This window comes from Dermacentor andersoni, chromosome 11 (genome assembly GCF_023375885.2).
Source record: "Dermacentor andersoni chromosome 11, qqDerAnde1_hic_scaffold, whole genome shotgun sequence".
In the NCBI taxonomy this organism is placed as follows: Eukaryota; Metazoa; Arthropoda; class Arachnida; order Ixodida; family Ixodidae; genus Dermacentor; species Dermacentor andersoni.
In genome coordinates this window covers 25,478,751-25,504,482 of record NC_092824.1, presented here as the reverse complement: position 1 = coordinate 25,504,482, position 25,732 = coordinate 25,478,751, and the positions used below count along the sequence as shown (strand labels likewise).

The window sequence follows — 25,732 nt, the reverse complement described above, 5'->3', positions numbered from 1 at the left end:
TTTATTTCAGGTACATGTATAGTTGGCTTTCCAGCTGTTAAAGGGTGTGCTGTGGTTTAAAATAAGTGTTCCATATAATATATTGCTCCTGTAGGAATGTACAAGGTTGGTACGCAACAAAGTGAATACTTATACATAGTAGCATCTGAAAATGTACAATGTAGTACACTTCAGAGTCGTAAAATAAAGGAACTACATAAATGCAAGCATTCACAATAAAATGTACATGAATGTGAGCATAGTCTGTGTAAACAGTTACAGGGCATGAGGTCTTTGAACAACTGGAATATTCTTGCAGCCTGGAATTAAGACCCACAGCCTTAAGTTTGTATTCCCTTCAGAAGCTGCGTGCCCAATTTTCAGAACAGTGCACAAAGTACAATATACTGATGAAACTAATGATATTTAAAACATGTCTTCAGACACTTGTGATTTGGCTTGCGCTGGAAGTTTCATCAATATTTAGTGAAATGAGTTTAAAGGTTAGGTGTTCGCTCCTGTTTTCAGTACCTCATCATGTAGAGGGTTCACTCTCTCATTGTCTTTTTATGTTGTTTTATATATCAGGCATACTTTTCAAATGGTTGGACAGGTGCTTTAAAAAAATATATTTCTATGGTTTTGCATACCAGAAGCACAATATGATTTATGAGGCGTGCTGTAGTGTGGGACTCCTAGGTTTTTTTTTTTGACCACCTGGTTTTCTCTGTGCACCCAATGCATGGTACACAGGTGTTTCTGCATTTCTCCCCCATCAAAATGCGGCCACTGTGATCAGGATTTAATCCCGCTCCCTCTGGATTAACAGTGCAACGCCAAAGCCATAGTACTATGCCACCGCGGTGGGTATAGGTATCTTCCAAGTATGCTAGACAAGATATAAGTGATGGTCTCGTTTCATGTCTGACATTCCTGTAGAGAGCTCTCTCACGAAGCCCACTTTCTCTAAGCTTGATAAAGCTCACTTAAAGACTGAAAATTCTTAGTTTGTTCTACAACTGTGTGCACTGCATTATTCTGAAAATGCCATAAGTGAGGTGAAAATACATTTTCAATGCACATACTTAATTGGCACCTCAAGGGGAGTATGTGACCAATGCAATGGTGTGCCATGTTATTGGCTTTGGGCAAGAAATAAGTGAGAACAGAGTTACTTCACAGAATGCGCTTCTGGTGAACTTTTCACATTCTCATCATTTTTGTAAAGTTATATTAATGCTCTCACGAAGGGTGCTTCCAAGGCACTAACACCGGAGCTAGAGTAAACTTGCCAGCTGTCCTTAATTTTGTGCGGGTGATCCAGTTTTTGCAGTAGTGAAAGTACTGCCTGTTGTGAAAAGCGAGTCGGCAGCCGACAGAAATCAGATGTATGCGACACATTTTGTTCAGAGCTTAATGATAGGGCGAGTTCCTCCTAAAATTTGATTGCATAAAATAGATTGGAACTACTATGCACAGAAAAAAAAACCAAGACAAGCATAGTTTCAAGCTTAAAATCAACCCGAATGCCAGTTTCATCACTACTCTTTGTGACTTTTCGCCTGCACTGTTTTTATAAGCTGGTACAGAAGTGTCGGCAACATAGATTATGATCATTGTTATCATATGCTACTGTTGCCAGGATTTTATTTGGAGAGACAGATTTCCAGTATGCCATTTACATGTATTACATATTTTGTGAGAAGGGGTGGGACCGGGCCTAATACGCTGCCCATTTCCTTCCTTTGTACACAGCTGCCAGCATGTGGTTTGCACATACCACTGAAAAAAAAAGACTGAACTTGCATTAGTGTTGCCTCTTGGGCTGTTAATCGCAAAGTAGTCGTATACAATTGTCCCTGAACGTTTAATTACCACTGTGCATATTGTGCATATAGCCCATGTGTTGGGATGACAGCTCGTTACTACCTGTTTGTACAGTAAAAACAGTTACGCAGCAAATGCATTTTTTCATAGGCCGAGGAGAATGTTTTGGTGCATGCTGCTGTAGTGCCGAGTGCAAGTTGCAGTTGCTACGCATCACTGAAAGTCCGTTTTCCCCATTGACATGTCAGGTGCATCGAAGCAGAGTTCCCTGCACTGTCATTTCGTGGTGATGGTGATTACCTTGACTTCTGGCAGCTTCAAAGCAGCAGCCTACTTGCAAACACTGCACAGCTTTGCGCATCTGTTTCATTCGAACATAAAAAAAAACTGTGCAGTGATTCTTTCGAGCACGCGTTTACATCAGTCTTTCAAAAGGAGCACTGTTGACGGGAAAACTCTTACTTCAAGATATGGCCACAGTGGGGCCATTGTGTTCAGAAGACTTGCATCAATGTGACTCGTGCTTGTTAAGCCGCGCTGTGTGAGGTTATGATTCATCTTTCTAATCTTGCTTATCTCTGGACTGACAAGCTACTATCGGTACAGTAATACTCTTGAAAGTGGCTATTTTTGTTTCGTGGGTGTCTGTTTCCTCGAAAGGCCCAGATGTCCGCTTGCTAGTGGCATATCAGATGTCACATTCAGTGCACTTTAAGAGCAAGTGCGTTTACACATTTTGCAATTTTATGTAAAAACATTGGTGCATTTTGGATGGAAAAACAAGACACGTTCTATTCACTCTAATTTTTTGATGATTGCAGCCTTCCTGACTTCTAGCAGAGCTTTGTAGCAGCCTACTTGACAAACTCAGTGACAGCTTCTAAAGTTTCATTGACGTTAAAGACCATGCAGTGATTGTTTCAAGCACTTGTTCACACAAAAGTCTTAAAGCTCTTACTTCAAGAGATACGACTGCAGTGAGACTTTTCGTGTTCAGTAGACTTGCATTCATGTGACTTGTACATGTCTGTAGGTCAACTGTGCTTCCTGAAATCGTGATATGAGTGGTTATATTTGTTCAGTGGCTGTTTACTGAAAAGGCTCAACAGGTAAGCTGTAGCTGCATATGCGACAGTGCAATCACTGCAGTTTGCTTTTCTTTATACGGGTGACAAGCGAGAAGTACACAATAAGCTCACATTGCGTAAAGGTCAACTACAGCCATGTTCAGACCATGTGAAAAGCTTAGTTTCAGTGATCGTGTATGGAGCAGCCTCCACGCAAAATTATGCATTTCAAATGTGAGTGGATGTGGCACAAAAAAACTAGCGCAGATAGATGTTTTCATTATGAAAACTAAAAAACATCCACCTGTATTGCTTGCTGGAAATGATGGCCGTAGAACATATAGAAACAGTGCAGTGCCTGGCCCCGACTTCCAAGATCAGGTGGTGCCTGTGGCAAGCTGGAAATCTCAGAGGCCATGTCCTGAGATTTGTTTCATATCCACTTACCACCAGATGCATTCATCATCTGCCTAATCCTATTTAAGTGCTGTTAATAATTAGATTTCTCGTAGTTCTGCCGTGCCCTCGCAGATGTCGCACCATTTTGGTTGACTGCTGGTCAGTGATACTGTTGTTGCTGACATCGGGAGATATTGAGGAGAATCCAGGGCCCCCGACGGAAGAGTATTTGAAGGCCATTGTAGACAACCAGGCAGAAACCGACCGGAAACTTAATTAAATTCAAGAACAAATTGGTGTTCTCTCAGCAAGCACAGAAAAGCTGTCAGATTACCTTGTGGTAATCCAGGAGATGACCACAACAATAGATAAGCTCGAGGATACTGTCAGGCAACAGGCCAAAAAATTAGTTGAGTTTGAAAACCGTGGGCGGTGTAACAACCTTTTAGTGTTTGGTGTCCCGGAAAAGGCGAACGAAACAGAGTCAGATCTCAGGGCAGCTGTTGCAGATAACATTTTAAAAAAAGAACTAGGTGTCCATGTCACCACAATAGAAAGAATTCACCGTATTGGAAGGAAGAAGCCAGAAAAACATAGACCTATTATAATGAAATTCTATGACAGCAGGGAAAAGGACAGCATTCTAAAGAATTTCAAGAAACTTAAGGGAAAATCTGTTCACGTCAGCAATGATTATGCAAAAGAAACTGCGGACGTTAGAAACTATGGGAATCTGCCATTGTAGAAAGGGACAACAAGCAAAAGGTGTCTCTGGTTCATGATAAGCTTAAGATTGACGACCGTCTATATATGCCTGGGATCACAGTCGCAACGAGCGTATTCTTTGCCAAGAACGCCGTGATAAGGGCCGCCATAGCAATCGCAAAGTGTCAGGGGAAGCTTGCAATGACAAGGAGGGCATGCCTTCCTGCAGTTCAAATACAGCATAGCTCAGAATCGTTTCGTTCAATGCCCGCAGTATTCTTAACAAGGTTACTGAATTAGAATGTCTGTTGCTATCTGAGCGACCGCACGTCGTTTGCATTACAGAAACATGGCTCAACAATGCTATTTCTTGCGACTGCATTATCCCACCTGGCTACACAATGTTCAGGTGGGATCGGGACTTTCGTGGTGGTGATGTGGCCATTATTGTTAAATCATCGCTGACAGCCTTTACGGTTATGTGTGACATGTCGGAATCGGTGTGGTGTAAAATCATGTTTTCTGTCATGTCGTACCTCATAGGAGTCGTTTATAGGCCGCCAACTACTTCACCTGATTTCCTAGATATGTTAAATACGTTTCTTTGCTCACATGTAAACAGGAACACCAGGCTAATAAAGACTGGTGATTTTAACTTGCCACATATCGATTGGGAACTTATTTCGCCTGGAAATACAGAAATTTCTAGTGCCGAAAAATTATTGGATATTACATTTTTTCATAACTTAAGGCAAATAGTGAAGGAAAACACACGTATAACGTCCCAGTCGCAGTCATTGCTTGACTTGGTGTTCCTTTCCCATAAAGTAGGCGATTATGAAATGGCAGTCACCGATGGTATATCCGATCACAAAATCATTTTGCTGAATGTGCTTACTTGTACACCACCACCTACAAGACCTACTGTACGTGTTGAAACCAAAGACTATGCTAAGGCCAATGATACGTCTATTCTAGATTATTTAGAAAAGTGTTTCAACGAATTTGAAAATGTCTCCGAGGTGGAAACAGTTGAAGATTTGTGGCAGCGCTTTCAAGCTATTATTAAAGTCTGCATAGATCAGTTTGTTCCGACCTGACTCAAGAAAACAAAGCGGAGTAACCCATGGATAACTAGGGATATTGTTCACGCGAAACGGAAATTAAAAAGGCTGCGCAAGGGAAAAGCAGATCCTAGGGAAATACACGCAGTACGTCAGAGAATAAAGGCTTTGTTACTCAGTTCGAAGCAAACATTTTTTAATCGCACTCTAAGTGATTTTCTTAAGACTTCCCCAGAAAAATTTTGGCGTTATTTAGACCGCAGAAAGGAAAAAATAAAGCAAATGACGGTAGGAAATGTTCTAGTAGAAGAAAAAGGTGTTATTGCTGATGGATTAAATAAATATTTCCAATCAGTATTCACGTGCAGTGATCAACCATTTCCAGTAGATGATGGGGCATCTTTCAGCGAAAGTTCCATGGACGCTATCAACTTTACTCAGAGGGGCGTATTCCAGCAGTTGCTACAGTTAGATGACAAGAAGGCTTCTGGGCCAGACGGAATACCTACTGGCTTTTTGAAAAGGTATGCTGAGTGGATATCATTTTATTTGGTAATCATTTTTCAGAAATCACTAAGCACCCATTCCGTGCCACAGGACTGGCGTTGTGCTGTAGTTATCCCCATATTTAAAAGTGGCAATCGTACTCTAATGAATAACTACCGTCCTGTATCCCTTACGTCAGTTTGCTGCAAGGTTATGGAACACGTCATAGCAAAACATATAATTATCTTCCTAGAATCAAATGGCCTCCTTTGCGCATGCCAGCATGGGTTCCGACGGGGACTTTCCACAGTGACACAGCTCATTGAGACATTACACGATTTTTCCAAAGCTATGGACAACCGTGAACAAATGGATGTTATATGCGTTGATTTTGCCAAAGCCTTTGATAAGGTTCCCCATCGTAAATTACTTTTAAAACTGTACAAAGCAGGTATAAATGGCGACGTTCTAAAATGGATTGAAGCTTATTTAACTAACCGCAAGCAGGCAGTTCGCGTTGATGGTTCCGAGTCTGGTTTTGTAGATGTATACTCAGGAGTACCACAGGGGTCCGTGTTAGGGCCAACACTTTTTCTGCTTTACATCAATGATGTAGCAACCGCTTTAGATAGTTCTGCTAAAATAAAACTCTTTGCAGATGACTGCTTGATTTTTGCGCCGGTATCTTGTTTAGAGGATCAGATTAAGCTCAACCGAAACCTTCAGCCGTTTGGGAGTTGGTGTGACAAGTGGGAAATGCAAATTAATTTTGATAAGACCACATACACGCATATCACTGCAAAAAAAAATATTTTTACTTTTCAGTACGATATTCAAGGCTACAATCTAGTTAATGTTCCTTGTTTCAAATATCTTGGTGTCTCTATTTTGCATGATCTAAATGGCACAATCAAGTAGAAAGAGTGTGCTCTGCGGCACAGAAGAAATTGGGTTTTTTAAGAGCAAAACTGGGGAGGGCAACAAAAGATGTTAAACTGCTGGCTTACAGATCTCTTATTCGACCATCCCTAGAATATGCGTTAGTAGCATGGGCGCCCCATCAGAAGGTAATGTGGGCCAAAATAGAGAAGGTGCAACGCCGGGCGGCGCGCTTTATTTGTTCGAAATATAGGACAGACTCAGTTTCAGCGATGTTAAAGTCTTGCGGTCTTGAATTATTGGAAGATCGGTGCAAGAAGCGGAGAGTAAAAACGTTATTTCAAATAATTCACGGCGAACTAAAAATTAATAAAGATTTGTATTTAAAACCTCCAGGCAGACTGAGCTCCCGCTTAAATCATAGTGAAGCTATTCAACCGTACTTGTCCCGAACCAATGCCTTTCGTTGTTTGTTCTTCCCAGAGTCAATAGAGCTGTGGAACAAGCTGCCTGCAGAAATTGTTTGCAGTTCTGATACTGCATTGTTTACAAATGCAATCAAGGTTCTTTACTAAAACTGTACCATGTGGATATTGCAAAGTGTTTTTCTTCTCTTTTTTATCTTTTTCCTTTTTTTCTGTTTGTGTGCGTGCGGCAGCTGGTTGAACATTTGAATACGTCTTACAGTCTGTATATTGTATCTTGTATTGTATCTGTAGGACACTGTAGTGCATGTGCATATTTCTTTTGTATCTGGCTGTCTTGTATGAACGTATATGTAACATCCCTCCCTGTTATGACCCTCAACTGAGGGTTGACAGTATTTCTAAATAAAAAAAAAAATTTGTGAATTACCAACCATGCAGCTTTAAGATTACCTATATGACGTATGCTATTCATTTAATAACCAGCTTAGGCAAAATGAAATTTCATTGCTATTCATTTTAAGCAGTGCCAAAAAAAAACTCACGGATAAGTTGGAGCACAGGACCAGTGCTGTTTTTTTTTTTTTTTTTTTTCAGAAGGCGTGCACAAGAGCTGAACAAATGGATAGCTCAGAGAACACACCAAAAGGAACACTGCTCGCAGATTATAAATGATAAATTAGAAGGGTTTGGGATTGCTATTATTGGCCCTTTACTATCTTGGCACAGACCTAATTCAGTACTGTCAAATTGTTAAGAGCCGCTGAATTGGCGAGACCCCATGAATCTACATTGGTGAATTTTTGGGATGGCCGAGTTATCGGACCCGCTGTTGTGGTGTAGTGGCTTTGGCATTGCGCTGCAGAGCCCAAGGTGGCGGGATCAAATACTAGTGGTTGTGGTAGTCACATTTTGACGGGGGAGAAATGCAAAAACGCCCTTATGCCAGGCATTGGGTGCATGTTAAAGAAACTCAACTGGTCAAAATTGATCTGCAGTCCCCCACACAGTGTGCCTCATGATCATATTCTAGTTTTGGCACGTAAAACCTCAGAATGAAGTATAAAAAAAACTTTTTAGGTTACCATGTCTGTGAAACTGCTTAATAAGGCGAGACCATTATATGCCATGTGAAGCGGAAAATCTGGTGCTGGTGTGACCATGCTGTGGTCCGGAAAGGCTACGAACCCACGACCTTTGTTGTTAAGACGAAGTTAAAAATGCGGTGTTAGCCTTTTTGGACCCACTACCTTTAGTGTTTATTGAGGCGATGTTAATTCAGGCCAGCGTTGGCGTGACCACGCCATGGTTTGAAAAGGCTATGAACCCATGACCATTCGTAATAGTTAAATCCACAACCTTTGGTGCTAAAGGGCCACTAAAGGCAAATATTAAGTCAAGCTAAAGTGATAGATTAGTGGTTGAGAAACTCTAACGTGTAAATATTACTGCAAACAGAGCCTTAATAATTGATAAATTGAGGTACATTGCATTGTAGCAAAAGTACTAAACTTGAATTAGATTATGGGGCTGTATGTGTCAAAACCGCACTCGAACTACGAGCGGTGGACTCCGGATTAATTTTGACACCGTGATGTTCTTTAACGTGTCCCGAAAACCTACGTGCACGTGCGTTTTGTATTTTCGCCCCGGTCGAAATGCGGGTGCGGCGATTGGTATCAAATCCAGGACCTCTAGCAATGACATAGCCGCAAAGCTAATGTTGCATGCACAGAAGTGTTGATTTGACGGTAGACTGCTTCCCTAGTGTCTCCTGGACCTTGCGGTGTGCTTTAATAAATGCGGCTCTGCTTCTGCACGCCCTGCGTAAGTTGCCCGCTTGACATATTTGCATGGTGTGTACCGTACCTTGACCTTAAGCTTACCCTGTTTCCCCGCAACCGCTGTTGTATAGTAGTGGAGTTTCCTTGCCTTCTTACGTCACCTCCCCCCTCTCTTATATGGGAACTGCCTCTTCTCCCTCAACTTCTCCTCTTCTTATCCTGTCTACAGTTCTATCTGCATCTCCCCTGGCCTCCCACATTAGTAAAGGGAAGCACTGTAGTTTCTGCGATGCTTGTGAGGGTAGTTACGGATAATTACAGCTGTCAAGCGTCTAATGTGGCGATGGCCAGGGAACTCCAGAGGGCATTGTGCACATTCGATGCGGTGGGGTAAAATGAGTTTCTTGGGTCGCCTTTTCCATCTTACTCCGGCCTGTCATCTATATGTCATCTATGTGCGACAGCAGCCCACAGCAGCAGCAGCTGCAGCGCGAAAGTCAAAGGAAGAGGCAAAGAAAGCTTCGCTTTAATAATTGGTGGGAATTGTACCCATGACCTTAGGTGTTAAGGCTGGCGTTGGCGTGACCACGCTGTGGTCCAAACACTAGTGTGCTATTAATGTGTGTGAATGCGTGCTATGGCTTCTAAGCTAAGTATGTAAAAAAGAAGACTCCACATGCACGTCAAAACGTTTCGGTCACGTAGATAACGACTGAAAGAACATAGGCACTGCACGGTGCTCGCAATGTTTTCGCATTCATCCACGTAGTGGTAACTAAGTTTCCATTGAATTTTTCATGGTGGAATCAAAAGAAACTGTAGTGATGGAAGAAGCACTGGCTTCTTATTTGCGCTCGAATGAGCTTATGATGTCTTTTTCCTTGATCAGTTTAATGTTGCCGCTAATCATATCTTTAGTTTTTGGCGGGGACCACTTTCACTGAACTGTCATTGTCATTGAGTTATGACCCTTGCCCAAAACATGCGAACATTGTCCTGAATTTATGTGGTGAGAAGGCGTGTCCTGAAGGACTGCACGTATGATGCGAACAGTTTTGTGCAATCTCAAGTATCCATGCAAACTCTGCGATTGCCCTAGAATGTACAGCAATGCTTGTATTTTATTGTGGGGGCTCCGGCTAATGTGGCCAGTACTGGCTAGCTAAGGTCTAAATGTCGGGCACGTGCCTTGTCTTCACTCTGTGATGCATGCAAGGAGGTACTGCAGTCCACTCACTGTCAATGCATAGGCAGAGAACTCCTGTGACAGAACCAAAGAAGGGGGTTATTACCTTGTGGTTACAACAAAGGATTCAGGCACTAGTGTGCAGTTGAGGGCGAGGGCGGAGAGCTCCTGGGAAGTTTGCTCAGCTGCTTTGGTGCTAAAGAGTGTCTGGTTCGCCACAAAGGGAAGGAGGCTGCTTTGCTCAGTGGGGAATGTCCCCCTTGCTTCTTCCCCCCCACCTCACTAAGGCCAGATCTTCACAGTGTAAATATTTGACCAGCTTGAGCCATTCGAATGACTTGACGATTGTGTTTGCCTCTATCATTGTCAATGGAGCGTTTCTCAAATGACAAAGGGGCCCTTAATATTTCTTACAGATTTCCGTCAATTCCTTGAAAAGCAGTAGGCACAAAGGAAAATCTCGGTATAGTAACTAACATGACTTCAAAAGGCAGTGCGCAGCTTGGCAGAACTTCAAAATGTAGCCCATCTCGCAATCAGTTGCTTTTATTGCATGACATGGTCATACTACCGTCATGACAGGAGCTTCAGAATGGGTGCACAGTTTTTGCACATGCCAAGGCTAAACATGATGCATCTCTTTTCATGCATAGTTTCCTACAAAAATTACAAGATGAAACTCTGGCACTACAATGTCTATGGAAGGTGGAAGCACGGTGGGTCGGTCAGTAGTGAAATGATTGGTATAGTTCACGAGTTTGCCTAAACGTTGCCTATCTCACTTCAAATGTCTTTGTGTCTTTGCAATTGTATAATTTTCAATTAAATATTGTATTATAACTTCAGCAATTCACAATGATTGTGCAAATTGTTGTATTGCTAATTATTACATTGCTTTGTAAAGAAAATTACGAGTTGGCGTTGCATTGCTGAGCACAAGGCTGTATGTTTCCACCTGGCCATAGTGGCCTCATTCCCATAGAGTTGGAATGCAAAAATAATTATATACAATGCAGTGCGTGCATCTTAAAGAACTTCTGGTGGTAAAAATTGATCCAGAGTCCCCTACTATAGCATGGCATGATAAACCACAGAATTTCGTTTCTTTAAAAAACTAAGATTGCTTGGAAATTTAGAGAGAGATTGAGCAGAATAAATAATGGCACAAGAATTTCTGAAGCCACACACACAGATTGTACAAGTTTGCGTATGTCTTACCACTTCCATGGCATTTGAACAATCGCAGAGGCAGAGTTTCCTCTAGTAGTTCGTTGAAAATAGTTACGTAGGAAAACAGTCTTAGTCGGTGCTAACAGCTTCTGACAAAATGGCTATGCAAGAAGCGGTCTTCGAGTTAGAATTTGCAGCTTAAATAAAGGGACTGTGAACATCCATCAATTCAAGTTTGTGAATGAGGCCTGCTTCGGGTCTCCTCGAATTTTGCCATCGTCATCCTTGGAATCTTTGAATTTTGAGTCGGATATACTCTGTGAACCCTGTGGAGACACATTGTTGAGCGCTGACCCTGGCATGTTCTTGCAGTGGCCCAGGACATGGTGCTGTGGGCCCAGGCTGACGAGAACAGGATAATTCAGGTGAGAACAGCCTTGAAAGTATGGACCAGAAATAGGCTCCCTGTTGTGTCCTGGCTGCTTTTACGTCGGCTACATTCTATAGGCTGCAAGCATGCTTAAGTGTGCTATAAGAGTGAGGGTTTGTGTAAGCTTGTGTACCTGCTACAGTGCCTTAGTGTTTGTTTTGGTGCCTTGTGTGAGATGGCTTTGACAGCTTGTTGCGCTAACCCTTTGCAATCTTGTGTCGGGCCCCTCCCAGCAACACGAAAACACGTCAAAGTGGCAACATGAATGGGACCATTGTACAGAAAAGCTACATCTTATTAAATGTGTAATTGGCGAGTGGAAATCATGCAGTCACCAGCAACAGTTCTACGAGGTGATCTTGTGTCTACATCGAATTTGGACGCACACATCTGATGCACAATTTCCTCCTCTGAAAAGAAAACCCGCCAACCTGTGAAAAATGCCTTGAACCTCTTAGTCACACACATCCTAATAACATGTCCACACATCGACACACTGAGACGGAGGTTTTTACACAGCCTGTATAATTTGCACACCCCATTACACCCTGCCCTATTGCTAGCAGATGACCCCCTAGTGCCATTTGCTAACCTGTTAGACTTTTTTAGAAAAAACTGGTGATTTACACCAACTATAATGTAATGCAGGTTTACCTACTCAAACGTTGCGTTTCATTTTGCCTTGTGTCTGGTGCAGCATGGCCTTAGTTGCCTTTGTGCCATTAAACTCAAACTAACCAACCAACCAACCTCCCAGCATTTGAAAATATAAGTTTGAGTCAGATGCCAGCTCATGAGCGATGCGCACTTGTTGGTTTTTCTTTGTGATTGTTGCAGCACATTTCTGAAGCTATTTTTAGCTATAGATAACTGTTTTGTAGTGTCTGTGTGCAAGGACAGCACTTTTTGATGGTACACTTGAAGGAACCCATATACATGGCTGTGCAAGGCACTGAGGATGGTGTCGTTTTCTTTGTGCGCATTATTTTGAAACTTGCGCGAGTCTAGGGAATCTTAACCTTATTTTATTTATACGGAGGAGTATGGTATTCCACCTTCAGACGACGAAAAAATGTTCTCGGATCAAAGCACTGAAAATGAAAGTTATGATGAGGACCCTACAGAAAGCAGTTTGTATGGTGATCACCCACTGTGTGATGCAGGCTGGAGACTGCGAACTGTACGAGATCACTGGGAATTTAAAAATTTTTCTGAAATAAATAAAATACATGTTAGCTCATTGAAGAGCTCTTCCTGCACGGCATCATAAATTTGAAAGTACTGTATTTACTTGCATAATGATCGCACTTTTCTGTAAAAAAAATTGACGCAAATTCAGGGGTGCGATTATTACACTGCTTAAATTTCCCGCAAAAAGAAAAAAAAATTTTTTTCATCCCGCGTTTGCTGCGGGATGACAACAGGTGACCAAATAGGCGGCTGCCACTGTAACAGTGTGGGACACCAAAGCAAAAATGGCGGCTGGCGGAGCAAGTGCAACGCGCCAAACACGATTTTTTTTCTTCTCGTGAGTACATTACACGCATGGAAACAGTTTCTTCCGCATCAGTAATGAGTAATATTGTTGCTATCGGCAAGTTTGCAACAATAAGGTAGCCATCACCACTTTGAGGGGACAGAAACAGAGATAGGTGTGCTTAGCTGCCAGCGACACTAGTATCATAATACGGCACGCTTCCGCTAAGGGTGGGCGACTATCTTAGCTGTGTTACAAGTGTCGGCGTATGAATAGGGTACACTTCTAACGTAACAGTGTAAACGGGGCCAGTATTGTTGCTGCTTGCAATTTTTGCGTGCCCACGAGTGCAGACGAGAATAATCGAAAGGTGCCTTTTTTGTTGTTGTTGACCACAACCATTATAAAGCCTACAAATAATAATAAAGCCAAGGCAAGTTTGGTTGTAGCTTTTTTTTTTCATGGAAGTGTGACAAGTTATGAAAGGAATGAAATGGGACATCTGCTTAAGAATGTTTGGTGCGTGCAGACCGCTTGGTATGTCTTGAAGAGTCGTTCGCGTAGTATTCGACAGATGCTAAGTGCGATCATCATTAGCTAGACTTGGCACACGACATATCGCTGTGGCAAGTTTGGGGTGCGATCACCACACGGGAAAGGGAAAAAAATCTGTATTTTGACGACAAAATTCAGGGGTACGATCATTATGCGAGTGCGATCATTATGCAAGTAAATATCATAATTTTAATCTGAAGTTGGCTGATATTTGTCGTGTGCATTGTCATGTCTTTCACTTGGCTGTTCTTTGTTTTCGGTAAAAAGTTCATCTGCTAACTTGCAATGCAAAGGGGATGATTTGCATATAGTATATATATATATGTATATATATATGTATGTATGTATATGTGTGCGTGTGCGTGTGTGTGTGTGTGTGTGTGTATATATATATAATCTTTTTTGCCTTGATTCATGCAGGACGTGATGGCGCAGTTGGTAGAACTGAATGCTCTCTGGACGGACATCCAGAAGGATTTTGTGGGTGAGTGACATTTTGTCGATCACCAGTTACTTTCGAGCGAGTGTACCCACCTGCTTGATGTGCCCACATAAGTTGTGCCGGCACTATTTAGAAAATTTTTGTGAAGTTTAATGCTTTAGCTTAGAATTTTTACTCAACAGAGAGGTTTAGAACTGGGGTCTACACAGCTGAAGGTACCCCAACAGGCAACCGCTTTGTGTTCACGATCTGCCCTGTTAAAATTATACCTGAGAGTTTATTATTTTCAATGAGGAGACGTGACGTTCATTATTTTCGATGAGGAGACGTTGAGACGACACAAAGCTGGTTTGGGGCACCCACATTATTTTTGAAATTTACCATAGGGGCGTGTGAAAACCAAGACCCAATGATACTGTTTATGTTTGGCGCATGTGCTGTGAGGCACTAATCCATAGGGGCCCCCTATCTTTGGAGACCCCTATTCTAAAACAGCGTATTGTACACATTTTAAACGGCACTCAAGTAAAACTCTTGCTTGGGCTTTCATCAAAGCTTTCGCACTGATCCTGCCATTTTGTGCGTCAACTTGATCGCCGTCTCATCTTGCCAGTCTCGAGTGGCGCCCGTCTTGTCGTTTGTGTTCTTCTTCCTAAGTCCTGGTCTTCTGCGCCTTGCCTTTACCTACTTCAAGCATGAACCAACTAGCCCAAGCAAGAGTTTTACTTGAGCATATTTCTTCTACATTGGGCCCTTTCTTTCATCAAAGCTTTCGCACTGATCCTGCCATTTTGTGCGTCAACTTGATCGCCGTCTCATCTTGCCAGTCTCGAGTGGCGCCCGTCTTGTCGTTTGTGTTCTTCTTCCTAAGTCCTGGTCTTCTGCGCCTTGCCTTTACCTACTTCAAGCATGAACCAACTAGCCCAAGCAAGAGTTTTACTTGAGCATATTTCTTCTACATTGGGCCCTTTCTTTCATCAAAGCTTTCGCACTGATCCTGCCATTTTGTGCGTCAACTTGATCGCCGTCTCATCTTGCCAGTCTCGAGTGGCGCCCGTCTTGTCGTTTGTGTTCTTCTTCCTAAGTCCTGGTCTTCTGCGCCTTGCCTTTACCTACTTCAAGCATGAACCAACTAGCCCAAGCAAGAGTTTTACTTGAGCATATTTCTTCTACATTGGGCCCTTTCTTTCATCAAAGCTTTCGCACTGATCCTGCCATTTTGTGCGTCAACTTGATCGCCGTCTCATCTTGCCAGTCTCGAGTGGCGCCCGTCTTGTCGTTTGTGTTCTTCTTCCTAAGTCCTGGTCTTCTGCGCCTTGCCTTTACCTACTTCAAGCATGAACCAACTAGCCCAAGCAAGAGTTTTACTACCTCATGTTCTTGCGAGGCATCCTTGAGCATTGTCCTGACACCATCAGAAAAAAAAAAAAAAAACACTGCAGCCAGCAGTGGTCCACTGTCGCCACCTTGTCAACCACTATCATTAAACAGAATAGCTAGGCATGAGTACTGTCAGCATCAAATAAAACGTGAACAGCGGAGCACGTGGGTCAAGCATAAGTAAAGCTATAGTGTGCGCCATCCAGTCATCACCACTGAGAAGCGCGCACTTCCGCTTTGGCCGCACCGCGCGATCCCCCTATAGTGAGATATGCATCTGTTGTGGTTCTTACATTTGAAAGGGAGAAAATAAATATAAAAAGGAAGAGAAGCTGAAATTTCCAGTTTACGGTGAGTATTGTCGCACAGTTTGCCGAAACCGTAATTGCATCGGCGCGAACAGCGGTGTGCGTAGTGCAGTTTGCACCATCATTGTTCATTCGCTCATGTGGTTTGCGGCTTGTGTGCCACATTCATTCTTTCATTCGGCAAACTTGCGTAGCGCGCTATCGCTGGCAGCCGCAACAGTGGCCGGCGTGGGCGTGCCGAGTGCCTTTGGTCGTTTGTTTGACTCCCAAACGAGTGCTGTGCGGCCAAACCGGGCGTACGCGCTTCTCAGTGGTGATGACTGGATGGCGCGCACTCTACCTTCGCTTATGCTTGGGCCACGAGCTCCGCTGTTCACGTTTCATTTGACGCTGATAGTACATGTACTATGGTGCTAACTGTCTTAGCTCGTAGCCCTGTAAGTACTGCCAAGTTCAGGTTGCAGACCTCAGTAAATATCTGTCCTATTACTGCGTATTACTGCGTAGTCCTTGCCTTCACTCGGTTACATGACGCTTTGAAACCTGTTCTTGCCTGGGATCCTTGACTCTCCCTCCTTCTCTTGTCTTAGGCATTCATTAACTGCTCAAGGCGTTGATCAAAGTTCTAATGGTCGCCTGCTCGAGAGCATTGTTTCGTGCACAACATGCAACCGATGTGGTGTGCCAGGCTGACACCGCTTACCGTTTGTGTGCCGCAGAGCACCTGAAGACGTTCCGACACCAGTTTGAGCTGATCCTGGAAGGGGAGCGGCAGGTGGACCACTCCCGCAATGCCCTGGCCGCTTGCGAGCAGAAGGAGCTGCGCATCAAGAAGGAACTCAAACGGGCTGCCAAGGTAATGCACGCACCTCTGTTGGGCCAAGCGTGTGCACATGCTTTGTGTGTCCAAGCAAGATATACTTTAGCTTGGAGCCAATGTTTCGACAATAGAACTTTGTCAGGGAAAAAGGGCTACATTGACACCAGGTGCAACCTGTCTATACGCCCCGAACTGTCAACTGGCCTTCGGCACAGCTTGTCCCTGCTGCTCTCAGCTCCCCTTGTGTTGCCGTCAAGGCACCGTGACCTGTCAAAAGTGAAGCTGTGCCCAAGCTGCCCACCTGACTACCATCTGCGGATCTATGGTCCCCACCACAGAACCCTGCTGAAGTTCTTTGAGTGTAACAGTGTACATGTGACATGCTTCACTTGTTTTATGCCACCGGGCAAACTTGTCAAAAGGGACAAAAATTAATGTCCCCTTGTCAAAATGTTGGCTTTGGGCTGCTCTTGTGTGGCCGCTGGGGATCACTTCATCCCTATCTTAGCCTGGGCCATTTATATTGTGTAATGTTTTATATGTGCTAATAAACTATGCCTCATAATGTGCGCTGACAGAGATTGGCTAAGTGGCAAATAATAGGAATGCGAACATAATTTTATAATGATACATAAAAATGCTGCTCATCATATTTGGTGTTTGATTCACTCCTACTTCCATTCACTGTGATTTGATTAAGTCTCAATGACTGCTATTTGCATGCCCCTAGCAGACTGTCCTGTACCCTGAAAAAAAAAACAAAGAGCTTGTTCAGCAATGCAGTTTGCAGTGTTGCACTCTTGAGTGTTAACCGTTGTGTGTCTGGGGGTGCTGCGCAGAAGGCCACTGTGGAGGAGATCAGCAACCTGGAACTGAAGCTGGCTCAGGCTGAGCGGGCCAAGGACCTTGCCCAGTTCGAAAGTGAGTTGCACAGTTTGCCATTGCAAGCTGGTCTAGCACTGCATGCATTGGGCTACTTTGCATCACAGTGCACAATCCATGTGTGACACATTATCTGCCTCGGATGATTCAGTGGTTATGGCATTCTGTTGCCGAGTGCAACAGCACGGCCTAATTCCATGCTGTGACGGCTGGATTAAGATCAGGGCAGAATATATGTAATCAAGTGTACCATGCTTTGGGTGTTTAAGAACCACAGGTGGCCAAAATTTATCTGGAGTCCCTCATCACCCATTTTGCAGTTGCAGGAAATTAAGCCACAATATTTTAACGTGATGTGCGGTGATGCGTTGTCCACAAAAGCAAATGTGAACACTTGTCGGGGTTTCGAAAGTGAGTTAACTGGAAAGCGAGGGTTTTGCCAATAGAGTTGTTGTGTTCCACAAACACCTGAATAAATGTGTTCAACTCTGTTCTGTGTGCGTTCCTCTTAAGTTTGACACCTTGGTGGAAACTTCTTAGTTCAGCGTGCACCTGTCAACAAGCATTTACATAAATGGCCTGTGCCAAAGTGCACTAGAAGTGGCTGCAGGTAGTGGCCTCCTATGTTCTTGCTTGTTCAGTGTGGCATCTTGTGAAATGGTCTTCTGACCTTTCTGTTGTATGAGACTCAGGACTGGCCTTGAATGTCACTGAGCCATACATTCTCTTTGCCTAAAGCACCACTGATGTGTTTTCCACTTCTGTGCGGCTTCTGTGCTCATTTCTATTCTGTTGTATAATAAACATTTCGTTGCAAGATCAGCGCAGACACCTTGCGTTGGATGCGCAGAACTTGCTCAGCAAACTGTAAATGCAGCTGTTACAGCTTCGCAGCTTGGCTTGTCTCGCGGTTTGGGTGTTGCAGGAGATTACTGGATCAACTACCGTAAAAACCAGAATGTTTTTAGAAAAAAAGTTGGGGGTTGGGGGAGGGGGGGGGGGGTTCGACCTATATTCCTGTTCTAACAGTAGGCTTTGCTAGCTTAGGGTCTCGGGGAGGCACCGGCAACATCACCAACGACCATGCTGGTGATGTATCAAGACGAAAACCTCGCTCTATCTGCTCGATAATGGGCGAATTATCAAATGGTGTGCTGGAAGGTCTCTGAAATTTCTGTTGTCCGTGTGCATTGTTCGTGGAACCGTGGCAATGCCTTCCAGTTGTCCGAATTATCGGCACCTTAGTTATCGGTCTGATTGGGTATATTAACGATACTTTCATGTGACATGTGATTTCATTTTAACAAGGTGTGATTTCAGTATATGGGACACCTCTGGCAATTTGTCGGTGTGCAGCACTGGAGAAGGTGCAGGAGCACGAAGCTGTCAAGTTGATCCGGCTCAAGCAGGGTCTGCTGCAGCTGAGCGATGCCTACCTCGCCCTGGCCAACAAGGGGGCCCTGCTGTTTGAGGCCCAGCGCGAAATTGCTGCCCACATGCCGGACGTGCCACCCCACTCAGCCCTACACGACTTCAAGTACACCGGTAGGTTCCTTCCCCTCTCCAGGTTGCCCTTTGGTACCAGCGACAGCGTGTCTGGTTCTTGAACGTTTCGTGTGTCAGTAAAATTTAAAAAATTGGCTCACCATCCCAGCCCTGTGAAAGTGGATGACCAGCAAAGCTGTTGAAAACTACCACTACAACTGCTGAGGGGGTATGAAATGCGTTATTGCTGTATGGTAGTGGTAGTAATGGCAATTTAGAGTAATGGGAGTAGTGCTTATTTTGACAGCACGCTGCTGCTGGTTGTATTGCCGTTTTTTTCCATATGTTGCTTCTCGTGTTGACACTGCTCCTGCTTGATAAACTTGTGTTATGTGGGTTTTAATCTGTCCAGCACCGGATGAGTTCCAAATATTTTTCTTTAATTGAAGACCGTTGCTAGAGGGACATACAGGCACAAGGTGGCCTAAGTGAGGTAAGAAAGCCAATTGCATGAAAGGTGTTGCAATGGAGGAAGCTCAGCAAGAGTGACATCCACCCTTCAGCCATTGGATGTACAGACGATCCCGGATCCAGTCTCCAACTGATTTTCCTGATGTCGTGGGGACCAAAAAGTAGTCCGAAAAATCAAAGTCCGAAAACTTATCCACCTAAATAAAAAAAAATTTGTTAGGCTTACTGTGGCTTAAAAAAATAGCTTATAATGCTCTGCCTTATGCTACGCTTTGAAGTGATTGATTTACTTGGATTTGCACAAGAGTGACGTCTCCATATACAACTGACAAGAGCATCACTGCGTTGGCGATCTCCGACAACAGAGATCACCATAGGAATAGAAGAAATGAGCCACATTTTTTTGCACGACTTGGCTCTTCTAAAGGCTCCACACGAGGTGGTCCCGTTCAGAGATGTGAAGCTGCACAAACACACAGAAAGATGCGACAGCATCTTCGAGACGCACCGCATGCAAAAAGCAACCGAAACTTAAAAAAGAATATACAAATGAAATGGATCTTGCATTAACACCTTGCCGATCATGACAACCTAACTTACAGAATGGGCGCAATGCCTTCGAAAGCACAGCCCCTTCAGCTGCAGGCTTCTTGGATTACAGCAATTTTTGATCCCACTGGTAATAGCTTGTCAGCATTGTAGCTTTGGTTCCATCATCCTCGGCCTGTTTTATGTCCACTGCAGGACGAAGGCCTCTCCCTGCGATCTCCAATTACCACTGTCCTGCGCCAACCGATTCCAACTAGCGCCCGCGAATTTCCTAATTCCATCGCTCCACCTAGTCTTCTGTCGTCCTCGATTGTGTTATGTAACCCTAACGGTCCGACGGTTATCTGACCGGCGCAATATATGACCTGCCTAGTGCGCTTGTTTTCTCTTCATGGGAATTAGAATATTGGTTATACCTGTTTGCTCTCTGATCCAAACCGCTCTTTTCCTGTCTCTTAATGTTATGCCTAACATTCTTCTGTCCATCACTCTTTGTGTGGTCCATAACTTGTTCTCAAGCCTCTTTGTCAGCCTCCAAGTCTCTGCCCCATATGCCAGCACCAGTAAAATGCACTGATTGTACACCTTTTTCAATGATAATGGTAAGCTTCCAGTCAGGAGCTGGCAATGTCTGCTGTATGCGACCCGACCCTTTTTTATTCTATGAATTTCCTTATCATCATCGGGGTTCCGTGTTATTAATTGACCAAGGTAAACATACTCCTTCACATTCTCTAGAGGCTGACTGACAATCCTGAACTCTTGTGCCCTTGCCCGGTTATGCATCATTATCTTTGTCTTCTGCATATTAATCTTTATCCTCACTCTTACACTCTCTGTTAAGGTCCTCATTCATTTGTTGTAACTAGTCTACAGTGTTGCTGAATAGAACAATGTCATCGGCAAACCGAAGGTTGCTGAGGTATTCGCAGTCGATCCTTACTTCTAAGCCTTCCCAGTTTAATAGCTTGAACCCTTCTTCCAAGTACGCTGTGAATAGCATTGGAGAGATTTTATGTCCTTGTCTGACCCCTTTCTTTATAGGTATCTTCCTACTTCTGCAGAATTAAGGTAGCTGTGGAATCTCTGTATATATTTTCTAAGACATTTTTGTAAGTGGTCTGTACTCCTTGATTATGTAATGCCTCTATGACTGCTGGTATCTGTACTGAATCAAGTGCCTTTTCGTAATCTATGAAAGCCATATAGAGTGTCCAGAGATTCTTAGCACCCTCTGCTGCATTACAGGTCTGACCGCCGCCTTGGTCAGGCTTCGCAGCTGCTGGGGACTGAGGGCCACGGGATAATTCTAGGAGTCATGAGGGTAGGGGGTGGCTGAATAACTGCACCAGGGAGGCCAATTCCTATTCTGAGGAGGGAGTGTCTTTGTTGAAGCTTAGTGGGCCTTCCTAACTCTGTTCTACCTGGATTAGTACAGCCCCACTCGCTCTCGGCATCTTTCACCAGTGTCAGGCGTCACTCCAAGCCTGCAGATGTAGTGTGCTGGAGGAGGTCAAATTCAGGCACGCCATTGTTGGATTCAAAAAAAGAAAAAAAGAGGGGGATAGCCCAGTTAGATAATCCTGCAGGCGGCGAGGCTACCCCATCGCCGACAATTACAGCCCAATGGGCCCTACACGCCTAAGAGATCCATCAATTTATCCACCCTCGGTAGGTTTTACTGATCGTCATAAGTTGCACAATACAGTGTCAATTCTCAGTGTCGGTGGTCCTGACATTGCGTTTCTCGAATCTCAACGCACGCTGTTAGATACGGGACCGTTTCCCGAGCCTACTTCCAATTCCCCAGACCACATCGAATCGCACCACAGCTAATTAAGGAGCGCAGAAGCACGGATACCACATTCCTGAGGCACGGCACGTGCAAACAAGTTGGCGGACCCCACTTCGTGTGCCACCGGTGGAGCTATTCACTGCTTGACTCTTCCCGAAAGTGAAGCGAGAGCCTGGCACTGTTGCGGGTAAAGTGGGTCGCGAAGCAAGGCGGCTGTAATGCGCCGTGAAAACCTGGCGGCGTCGCCCCCATCCATCTATTGTGACGGCGCATTGCAAGTCAGCAAGGCAAGACCGCAGGGAGAAGAAAGCCCTCAAACAAACACACGAGCAGCGACTCTCTTCCCCGGGTGTGACTCCATTGCATGGGCACCTACCATTGGCTGAAAATGACGACACCCGAGCGGGCTCACCGATTGGCCGAAAATGGCGTCACCTGAGCGGGCTCTCCCATTGGCCGAACGTGACATGTCTTCGACACACTGAAGGGCTTAAAAGACTCAGACCGGGGAGCAGCAAGAGGGCATTCCTAGAGCATTCCTTGATTCATCTCTTTCAAGCTTCTTGCCACAGGCCGCAGCGTCCGAGTTGCTGCCAGCCCGTAATAACTGCTATGACTGTTAATTGACCCTCACTGTAAATAATGTAAATAAACCTCCCAAGTTTTCATCCCGACATCCTCCTCAACTCCTACAACGCATGCGGCTTTGAACGCGCCTAGGTACACAATATATTTTTTGTGAATTTGAACAGCACTTAAAACTTGTGTGAAAAATGTGAGAAAAGGAAAATGTTTTCAGTGCTTGCCGAGAAGCCCTGAGCCATGTATCGTTTGCTCATTGTCTTGTCTGCCTGCCTCCTGCCGTCCGAAACTTGCGCTCCCTGGTAAATACAAAGAGGGGGGAGAACAGCCGCCTGAACAATACGGCACTGAGCCTCGGTTCCATACTCAATTCTAATGCACATGGGATTTCCCAATGAAATTTCTACTGTGTGGTGTTCATGGCAAAATAGAACAAGTTCTTGTCCTGCCCTTCTCTCTGCCCCTGGGACTGCGTGTTTTCTGTGCTGCTTTTGCCATTACTGATGTGAACTTGCGGTGTTCTTGTGCTGCCCACAAAGAGCAGCGTTTGAGCGTCGGTGATGCCATGTCTTGATTGCAGGCTCGGGGGCCATGAAGCAAGCCGTGCAGCGAGCCAAGGACCGCGTCGAGCAGTACCACTGCTACCAGTACCGCCTCATCCCCCACTGCCCCTCCGTCGGTGAGTTGAGCTCTGCTGCACAGTTTGAGCCTTTCCTCTTCGCCATCGCGCTCACACGTATGACCCTTATTTCGTCCACTTCTTGTTTGCTTCAGCATACAACATATTGCTATGTGCAAACCAACTCTGACTGCAACATCTTCGTTTCTGAAATGGGCTCTTGGGGCAAAGGAACGACAGCGTAGCAGTGCAGACAATCACTGTAACCACTGTAAGTGGCTTGTAACAGCCACGTCCTACGTTGTCACCACCACTCTGCACCTTGTCGCGATGTGGAAATAGGAGACAGCAGGCCGGCAGAGCGCCAGGCCACTGCTGTAACTGGCCAACGGCTCGCCAGCCACTCCTGGAATGCTGCGGTTCCCAGCACGAAGCACTGCACCAGGCTGCTAGGAGAACATGTTGGCAGTGCGCAGGAGAGCACAGCCACGAGTGGGGTCTGAGCTCAGGTCCACACGGTAGCAGGACACCCGGTCGCCAGTACCTGAGCCTCGACTGCCTGTCAGCAAGCTGCCATTCCAGCCTCCTACTCGCTTTTACGCTCTCACGCATGCTGCTTCCTTGTTCATCTCACGTGGTCGTCTTCTGTAATCACCATCATTAATTCTCCTCTTGTTGCCACATAATCACCATCACTCCAAGCTGGCTGGTCTTGTCGCGGCACAACCCGCATCATCACAAGTGTAGAGGGTTGTCTCACCCTCTGAGCTATCATTGCATGCTGTCGACAGGGTGTACAGGGTGTCGACGGGTTTCCATCTAATTTGTAATCGACACATTCGAGTGACATGCCCTTGCTTAACGTATTGGCGGCATGCTGTACAAGTGTAGTAGTGCTATTCTTCCTGGTGAGCTTCACTCTCACACCTAAGGCGAGGTGTCGTCTTTTCGTACTTTGGTTGCGGTTTTCCTGGCCGCATCTGTTGCTGCATGAAGTGGATGCTACGTTGATCTGTTGGCGGCATGTTTCGCACATTAGTGGTAGTGTTTTGAGCTGAGATGACAAAACCCTCTGCTTCCGCTAGCGTTAATTTCCTGAATGTGAGTGTCTTCTTATGTCTTGATCTGATACGCTGCACACGATTTGGTCTCGCAGCATGTGTTCGAGAAATGATCCAAAATTGCATTTTCCTGCCAGTTGCCATATTTCTGCAGTAAGTTCCTGTATGCTGTCTTTTTCCGATTGGGTGAAAAAAAAAGCATGACATGCCGCTATCTCATTGATTTCCGGGGCATAGTATTTCTTGAGGTACCCCACGACTTCGTCGTAGTTGAGTACCTTGACCTGCTTCGGGGGACAGTGTCCCTTGACAACTTGAATTGCACTGTCCGGTTAGTGTGGCCACTAGCATTACTCGTCGTTTTGTCCAGTCTGGGAAGTCTTGTGCTTAAAAGTAGGCTTTGAGGCGGATTCAGAACGTTCACACTCCTTCAAACACTGGCGACCGTCCCCTGCTCGTGGCTGGGTGGACAAATGGGATCGGACGCTGGGACTTCTTGTCGGCGTGCTATTTCTACATAGTGAATACGTGGGTGAAGAAAATGTGGCAGGAAATTGAAGAAGAAAGTAGTTCTTTCCAACGCGACCAAGATAGCTGCTACATCATAGTGTTCAGCATGAAAAAAGACCCTTTTTTACACTTCTCTCGGTCAAAATATAGCTTTCGTTGATATTGCAGATATTGTGGCTAAAATATTGATCCAAGATGTGGGAAACTTGGTCAGAACGTACGGCAGTGTTTGTATATTATGACAAATGTGAATTTAAAAAAATAATTTTTTGCCATATTTGGTCTGTTAAGACCCATATTTTTATGGGGAAAAAATTCAGTGCAAACACCCAGGACAGCCCGTAACGAAACGAGACAGGCACTGATGCTGTTCTTTCCCCCTTCTTATGACAATGCATACGTATATGTAAACCCTTAACCACTAACCACACATGCACACGCAACACAAGACATAGAAATACACATATCGAGCCAAGCTAGTTACCGAAGACGTGCACACAAGAAACTATATTCGGCTGAGTGCATGGACAAGGAAGGTATCACTGATGCAGTCTTTTTCTTTATGTGGAAAACCTCCAAGGCCAGCCACGCATTCCCACTTATGCTTCTACTGAGAATCTGCTTTAAATATTTAATCTAATTAGATTTTGCACATACATAGTAGTTGCTGAGATAATTAATAATTACCTTCTATTGTTGAAATTTACCTGTTCAAGGGAAGTTGTTGAGAACATATATGTAGATGGATACTACAGTGCATCTGGATAGCAACACTGGAAACACATTCGAAATTGAATTGTCATTTTACAGCCCATTGAGGTTCTGTGTTCACAGTATCAATAATAAGAGGAAATATAAATGTAAATAAAAGCATTTCGAGCTGAAAATGAAAAATGCGCTCTCAGGGTTGCCTTCCCGACACATTTAGCTTCATGCTGCAAAAAAGAAAAAAATAGTGACACCTCGTTAAACTGTAGTTGGTCGGAGCTCAGAAAAAGCACGTACTAAACGGTAGTACTGTTTAAGGGGGGACACTGTACTTGAGAGAGAAATGTCTAATTTTTTTCATCTATTAAGGGGGGACACGGGTCTTGAGGCGAAAAAAATCGCGAAAAAGATCGATTTTTTGAAAGCAACATTTTCAGTATCTACAACTACTGTTCCTTTATTTCACCAAGTTTCACGTCTCGCGGAATAGTATTTTGCCCGCAATATCAATTTAAAACATCCCTGCGAGCTGAATTCCGCGCAAAAACGACCCTTTTTGTCGCGGCGCGTAGCCCTTTTCCTACGCGCGCGATCGCAGCCATCTTGGTCTCGTTGGAAAGAGGAGCCTTTCTTCTGCAATTTCCCGCCAAAAGTGACACCGTCGGCTCGCCGGTGACGTTAAAATCC

General features: G+C 44.5%; 1 protein-coding gene across 2 annotated transcripts in view; it reads left to right on the top strand.

The window, feature by feature from the left end:
• LOC126518333 (uncharacterized) overlaps positions 1-25,732 on the top strand; it is a 158,002-nt gene that overhangs the window by 4,465 nt on the left and 127,805 nt on the right. For both annotated transcript variants that reach the window (XM_055064119.2, XM_050168181.3), the window contains exons 3-8: positions 11,344-11,396; positions 13,854-13,917; positions 16,283-16,419; positions 17,223-17,304; positions 18,622-18,810; positions 22,728-22,826. In XM_055064119.2, coding sequence (XP_054920094.2) covers positions 11,344-11,396; positions 13,854-13,917; positions 16,283-16,419; positions 17,223-17,304; positions 18,622-18,810; positions 22,728-22,826 — 624 coding nt within the window. The remainder of the gene's footprint in view (positions 1-11,343; positions 11,397-13,853; positions 13,918-16,282; positions 16,420-17,222; positions 17,305-18,621; positions 18,811-22,727; positions 22,827-25,732) is intronic.